Source organism: Varanus komodoensis, unplaced genomic scaffold, assembly GCF_004798865.1.
Source record: "Varanus komodoensis strain SLA01 unplaced genomic scaffold, ASM479886v1 scaffold37, whole genome shotgun sequence".
Taxonomy (NCBI): Eukaryota; Metazoa; Chordata; class Lepidosauria; order Squamata; family Varanidae; genus Varanus; species Varanus komodoensis.
This window is the reverse complement of record NW_025335889.1, coordinates 513,797-521,581: the sequence shown is the minus strand read 5'-3', so window position 1 is coordinate 521,581 and position 7,785 is coordinate 513,797. Positions and strand designations below refer to the sequence as shown.

The window sequence follows — 7,785 nt, the reverse complement described above, 5'->3', positions numbered from 1 at the left end:
AATAAGATGCATCCACCTCTGAGAGGTGCAACTCAGCCACATCCTTAGAACTTACTATGAAAATGGAACAAGTGGCAATTTGCTGTCAACATTTGGTGGCTACATAGGATTCTGCACATGAGGAAGACGTCCCAATACTTATACAGAAGGGAAAGAGTGCAGGCAATAGCAAGTGTTAGTTTGAACAAATACTTACAAACATGAACAGCCACATTCCAGACACATTTTACAGAATGCTCATCTGTTTTGCAGGGGTGTTGACATCTGCCATACAGACAAGCATTTGCTTTGTAGGGCACAGAATAGTTCAACAATGTTGTATCTGTATCTATAGGAAATCCACCAATGGCTTCATGAATATGTTCAAGGGCTACTAAACCCTTGTGAATTCTAAATTCACAATGTGTTGCTTTTCCTGTTGATGAAGTGCTAGAGAGGGCATTTGATCCCCACCCCACAAAAAGAATAAAAATAATGAATTGCAGCAAGACTTAACAAAAGGCAATTAGTATAATCGAGTTGCTTGTTATAAATTATATACATTCAGACCATACATTAAAATATTATTCCATATTACACCAAAGAGATTAAGGCTTTATGATATTTACATGAATGAGCAAGCACCTTTAAAATACACACCATTGACCTATCCCTTCTAACATAAATTTAACAAGTGCCCAATTTTCTAGAACTACTTCAAACAATGATTATTGGAAAAGGAATTCTATAGCGACAAATCCAGTCACTGAACACTAGCTGACCTGGCCCAAGTGTTAAGGTTTGACACTTGTACAGAACATGTTCTGCATTTCCCCAGATTACTACCAAGTTAGTTACAGACTTATACAGCAATGGTCTGCTCAAATATCAAGGAAGTAAAACACTTGTTTTATTTTAGGAGACAATAGTAAGGATCCTTGATCCACTAGCAGAATGAGACTCCCAAATATTCTGTTGCACACCACATAGGACTAAGACTTGACATGATAGCGAGGGTGAAGCAACTGGAAGGTGTACCAAACACTAAATGCATTGAAGTGGTGACAATTTCAAAAACTTTCTTTCCCTCTATTTTCATGCAGTAAGTTTGACGCCGCTTCTTAAAATATAGTGCTTGTTATCTTTGTTACTCCACATTTTCTTAAAACTACTTTCAGCATGGTAATTCATGTTGATACAACACATTTTACTGTGCCAATGACATATCTTACTAGAAATGGTGCACTGTCTTCCTGAACTAATGGCTTTTTGAGTCTCGAGGATGACAACGTTCAACATCAGTTGATGTGGCTAACAGAAGGTGCTCAGCACAAACGGGAATGAGCCATTTGCATTTTCAAGTATTATTTTGAAGAGTGAGTCCTTTAACTGCAGTCTGTTAGCACTTTTAAAAAGCATTGTGCTTTAGTCCATTATTTCTTTGCAAGTCTTTAATTTGGCTGATGGCTTTTTCTTTTAAAAACATTGGCAACAAGTATAAGGACAACAGAAGCATGGCAAATGTTATTTAATTTTCTGAGCCCATTTCATGTCATCTGCTCTAGGTTTTTCTCCTGTCAGTCCTTGAATGATATTCTCGAGGAATCTCCAGAATCTGATTTTTTCCAATGGGTAGTTCAGCCAGCCTGAAAGATTGTAGAAGAAGGTGGGGGGTGTGATATGGATGTAAATTAAAATTTTGTAGATATTTGAATTGATTTGTTCCAAGAGTTTTAAAAACATTTAACACATTTCTTAGCCACCTTTCAAGATGGCTTTCCCAAGATGACTTACAAGCATAAAGGATAGGATACAATTTTGAATCAATATAGCACACTCATAAAACCATAAATAAATTTAAAATCAATGAACCAGTAAAAACATACACACATACCCCTTTCCAATAATAGTCAGCAGGGAAAAATCTATAAAAACAGAGGAACGCAACTGCATGCCTCAAAAGGGAGTTCCACAGGGCAGGGGCTTCCATCAAAAGCTCATTTTTACTGTCTACCAGCCTTAATAGTAATCCAGTGAACAGAACCTCTGACAGAAATCTTACCACATATAAGAGTACAGGTGGTCCTTTAAGGGAGCAATAGCCATTAGACAGCATCTGAGGAACCCTGGGAAAGTTTGGATTCCCAGCGCCAAGTATGACAACATTGCTCAATCCTGGAGCTGGGAATTGGAACTCTGCCCCCACTCCTCAGCCAGGGTAGAAAGAACTGTGTTCACAACACGACCTTGGAGAGCTGTAAAAGGGAACGCTCAGTGGTCGGGGACATGAGAAGCCTAGAGGGTTCAAGAAATGAGCTATTCTGAGGCCTCTCCAGCTTCCTTCCCTCTCCCACCATTTTCACTAGATGGTCAAACAAGCCCCTTTAACAAAAAATGGTGGCAGGTCAGGGAAGCAAAAATAGTCACCTCTTGCCTTAAACAGTATGCTCATAAATCTCCATGTTTGGGAGCTTATGAGCATTGAGAGCACAGTCCATAGGAAGGAACCCTGAGTACCCATGAGCATCAAATAAATGTCAGGCATAAGATCTGAATAATTTAAAAAGAAAGGATGTGCAAACCATTTTTTTGCAGGTTACTGGAAATAACCTGCCTGGAATCAATCCCATTGATCTAAGTAGAATGAAGTTCAGGTCAATGCAGACACACAAGCTTTATAAAGATGTGCACTTAACTGTAGAATTTCATCTTTGAAGTGCTGTGTGCGTGCGTGTGTGTGTGTTGTTCTACAAACAATATTTACGTCCAGTGAGAACACCTGGTCTGGTTAACAAGAGTCTTAAGACTCTCTTTCAAAACATGCTTAGTTCACTTCTTTGAGCACCTCATCCACACCTAAGGTCACATCCTGACCAACAGTCTGTTGCACAAAATAGGCGTGTGGAGTGCCTTCCATGTGACATGCAACAAGCATTACTTGGTTTACCTGTAGTAATACAGAAGTACGTTTCATGAGGAGACACATGATGGATCCTGTGATGTTTCCGTGGCAAGATAATGTGACAGTCCTGCAGGAAGGTTACCCAGCGAGGAAGACCAAAGTAGGTGTGAGACCACTTGTGAATCTGGTTTGTCAAAGTTGCAAAAACAGCCAGGGCAAAGACATAACACTCCCAAGGGCACGATTGGTGTAATGCTTCTGGAAACAAGAAGGAGCAGGCGTCACTTTACTCTCCTTGAATTAAGTTTACAAGAGAAGCTCATCATGCAAGGCAGGACAAAGCAGTTACCCCTTTCATTACTATGTCTGTTTCTAAGGCGTAATGACATTTAAGCACAGTGTTCTGCAATAACATACCTCCCAAGTCATCTCCAGAGACTGCCACAGGATCATGACTGATAGCCAGATATTCAGAGCAGGAGAGGGCTATCTCCATGCCCGATCTGCAGATTCCTCTGGACCAACTGGTTGGCTAATGTTGGTGGCAAGATGCTGCACCAGAGTAATGCGCTCTGATTCAGCAAGTCTGATTATGCTCTGATGACAACCCATGTTGTTCACTCTCTAGCTCCCTAGCATGTACTCAACACACATGAGGCTTTGGAGATGTTCTTCCCTTCAAATTCTCTTGCTTTTAAAACTCAACACTAGTGGGAAGTGTTCTACCTTCAAATTCCCTTCAACAAAGAGGCCCTTGAATTCAGTCAACTGCATCAGAGAAATGGTCTTATTCCACCCACACTGGGATGTTCCTACATTAAGTGGATTGTGTGTTAGATACTTCATTACAAACGAAGGGTAATATCCATCAGTGCACATGCTGAGGCAGCAGGATAGAGGCAGGACTGTGTTGCCACGGCCCTAGCAAGCTGCACAGACATTGGTTTATGCTAGTGCAACATCATGCACCAGCACACGGAACATCTGGATAGTATCCTAAGTCACTGAGGTTCCTTGAAGAGCTTTGCTTCAGGTGCAAAGTCACAGTGATCACATGTTTTTCACTCAGGGAAAAGCACCTTTCCCACTTTCCTTTCACCAGAGCAAGACTTAATGGCAGCCATTCTGGATTATTTTACTAATACATCCCTTTAATCCCAGGGGAAGCTCTTAGGTACCTTGCAGCCTATGGCTTTGTTTTTGTATTAAAAAAAAGCTTTACAACTGTGACAATAACATTTTCTCATTATTCTGCTCTCTTAATCATTTCTTTCATTGTTGCTTGCACAGGGATGGAGAACTGTCCCAATATAGCCGGACTGCATGTTTTTCAACCCTGCTCTAGCACTATCCTGCTGGGTGGACAGCGGGAATTACTTTCTCTGCAACTTCAGTTAAATGACTTCAGTCTGCCTCTCTTCAGAGTACAAAGGCCTATTTGCTGCACTTTGTGGAGGTTGCAAGTCCAGTTTACTCATGGATTTGTAGTCACTCACCTGGTGATAAAGAAACCAACTTGTAGGCCATGTTTGCTAATGGAAGTACTGCCAACATGCAGTTATCTCCATTGGTCTCTATGAAGTCATGTCTGGTAATTGCTGTTGGGTCAATGTGATGTTCTCTGAACGGTCGGATAAAAGCCTAAAATAATAAAAAAGCAGAAAAGAAACCAAGTTCATGGGTTTTCCTAGTCAGTACAAATTATACTAAGCTGCCAGCTCACACATAAGTGGGTAACTTAAGAGTTCAGAAAAGAACTACCATCCAGACTGTTTCTTGGAAGTGATTCTTGTTAGTGGCAGCCAAATACATGCCTATTTGCAAGCACAGTGTCATTACAATAAATTAATTAGGAGAAGTGAGATCATAATTGCCCCAAATGGCAGCTAGGAAATTCAAGTTACTATATAGCAGCTTGTCCTCTGAATTCATGGCAAAGGTGAAATTTGAATGTGGGAACTAAGGGCTCCAGATAAGCCACTTCATTATTACTGGCTTGAGTTCGTTAATGTAAGCATCTGTATTTATAGGTGGTGTGATCACTATGTGAGCAAATGACTAGCAGGTAAGTTGATGGTGAAATGGGAGTTAGCCTAATACTACACATGCTACAATCATAAAAGTCAGCATCAGGGGATGCTGATTGTGAGAAAGTGTGTGTGTGTGTGTGGGGGGGATATTCAGTCACCCCTGACATGCTCAACTTGGAACAAGTTTAGTCCAGCACTACATGCCAGTTTTACTCCAATACCACCAAGCTTATTAAGCTAGGATAAAGAGGTGAGGAAGAAGAGATCAAATATAGCCTTCCGTCAGGTCACCAAAGAAGGCAACTTGCATTAGGTGGCATTAAGACACTGAACAGTGAAGGGCTGTACAACTGTTTAGCACTTTGCGTTAACCGGTAACTTAAGCCACTCAGAACAAGGAGTGTATTGTATCTTTCTGTTGCAATATTTGCTTCTCTTTATGAACTGTGAAAAGTTCCAAGGCAGTCAGGAGATGGGCTGCATGTACTGCTTCAGCCTTGTTCTAAAAGAATGCACACCTAAGGAAGATATTTCCATGTGATAATTTGTCCTATTATCTGCCTTGGCATTTTAAAATGTCTAAAAGCATGAGGTTAAGCAACATCGGCTGGATTCAGGGGTTACACCCCAATGTGACGAATGTGTTTTGGGCTCAGACACTTCCTCCACCTTCTGTACATGTTTAGGTTTCCCTCACTTTGGGGTTTGCCATACCTATGGTTTCCAATGACACCTGAATCAGACAATAGTTTTTTCAAACATTTTTCAGCTCCAAACCAGAAGTTAGTTTGACACAGATTTCCAGTTCTGGTTTGGATACTGATTACAGTTTGCCATAATCATAGTTACTTAACCAAGACATCAGGGTGGACTGGTTATAGCAAACCAGGAAATGATGAGGGAATTAGAGGCAGTTTTCAAGGATCAAGTGAACAGCTGCACCATGGTTTGGCCAGGGTGTCTGAAGTCGGTCATTCTGAGAAGGTGAAACACAAGGCTCTCAAGCTACTTAGTGGCTCTGTACCCAAATGCTGTATATTCATAGCATAGTGTCCAATAAGCAGCAGCCATAAACAGAGCAAAGGTTCAATCAGGCAATCATGCAAAACCTTTAATTAAAAACAACAGTCAAACCTTTCCAACTATTGGCAGATCTACAGATCCCCACGTGTCTGCTCCCCAATGAACTAGACCCGAGACAAAGTCAGCAGTAATGACACCTGCAACTTTAAGATACAAAGGGGAGGGAAGAGAAAAGCAAAACATTAGACACTGAAAACAATACAAGCAACCCTTTAAAGAGGTTCTAACAGTATGGGTACTTTGACATATACATACACATTGGTATTGGGGAACATATTTTCCATACAAGATAATTTCTGTGACCAATTCCAAACCCAGGAGTTTTTGTAACTAATCATTACCCTCTTTTTGTTGTTTAGTTGCAAAGTCGTGCCCAAGCCATCACGACCCCATGGACAACATTCCCCCAGGCTCTCCTGTCCACCATCCCTCGGAGGCCACCCAAGCCCCCACCGACCACCCCAGTGACTCCAACAAGCCACCTCAATCTCTGCCTTCCCCTTCTCCTTTTGCCTTCAATCATTTCCAGCATCAGGGTCTTCTCCAGTGAGTTGTTCCTTCTCATTATGTGGCCAACGTATTTGAGTTTCATCTTCAGTATCTGGCCTTCTAAAGAGCAGTCAGGGTTGATTTCCTTTAAGATTGACTGATCTTAAAGGAATTGATCCTTTAAGATTTGATCGCTCATTGCCCTCTTGGATTGTGCCATATAGTCAGAATCCAGTTTTGGCCACCTAGGGAACTATTATTGAATACAGAATGCTAGGGACTGTTGCCTCCTATTCTCTTCATTCTGATCCCACCCACCAAATTTTCCATCCACCTGACTTCCCACCAGCAGTATAATTGTTGGTAGCGTAGTAAAGGCTGCTATATGGTTTTCTGCAAAAAAGAGTAGAGAACCTTTTCTCCCCAGGGATTCCAATATACATGGCTTTTTCTTCATTGCCACCATAATATCAAGATTACTGGAGAAGGTGGTGGAAACACATGGTATCATCAATTTCCCATCTGTACAGCCAACATACACTTAGACTAACTGTGCACTTTCAGGAGTTCAAAGCTAATCATATATATATATATACACTGGCTGGGTTCAGCCCACACAGCAAACAAGCCTACCTTGTTTCCACAACACTCGAATTTTTGCCGAAACAACTGGTCAGATGAGCACACGATCACGCTGCCTCCTGATTAAAAAGCCTCCTCTTACCTGGTCTGCTGTATTCCCGAGGTGGGTTCCCCCTTCCCCTTCCTGAGTGTACCTGTATGTCTGCAGTTCTTCCCAGCTGCTCCAGCTCCCACAGGGATTTTTATTAAATGAAAATAGACAGTTTTCTCGCGACTCCCCCCCTTACATGTATTTTTGCACTCTCTCCACTTCCAAAAGCAAGCAGGGAGATGAACACATCACTTGGCCAATGGAAATAAGGCAAGCAATGAGGCATCTGTGGCTAGGGAGGTGAGACAGTAGAGATCAAAGAGCCGGATGGCTGCCGCCGCCAGGTGACTCTATGGAGCTTCTACACCAACTGTAGGTAAAATGGCGATGCCAGGTCTGGACAACTGCAAAGGCTGTGGTGAAGCATGGGAATCTTAGAACAGACTGTGGATTCCCTCCGTGGTTTCAGAAAACTAATCCTACCAGACAGAAACTGGGTCCTGCCACTCAACAGATCTATAATGCTAAGATTCCACCATGGCTTCTCCTGCCATGCAAACCCGTATGTTCTTAATGCTGAAAGTAGGTCTGCATTAAACTTACATTGCAGGCTAACCATGTGACTAAAC

The 7,785-nt window shown here is 41.8% G+C and overlaps 1 protein-coding gene across 2 annotated transcripts in view; it reads right to left on the bottom strand.

Annotated features, from left to right (window-relative positions):
* Positions 1 to 491: 491 nt before the first annotated feature.
* LOC123028509 (plasmanylethanolamine desaturase-like) overlaps positions 492 to 7,785 on the bottom strand; it is a 30,305-nt gene continuing 23,011 nt past the window's right edge. Inside the window, exons 3-6 of one of the 2 annotated variants that reach the window (XM_044440386.1) lie at positions 6,046 to 6,137; positions 4,378 to 4,522; positions 2,927 to 3,139; positions 492 to 1,625 (exon numbers count right to left, since the gene is read on the bottom strand). In XM_044440386.1, coding sequence (XP_044296321.1) covers positions 1,504 to 1,625; positions 2,927 to 3,139; positions 4,378 to 4,522; positions 6,046 to 6,137 — 572 coding nt within the window. In that variant the 3' untranslated portion in view covers positions 492 to 1,503. The remainder of the gene's footprint in view (positions 1,626 to 2,926; positions 3,140 to 4,377; positions 4,523 to 6,045; positions 6,138 to 7,785) is intronic. The other variant, XM_044440387.1, reaches the window with a different exon arrangement.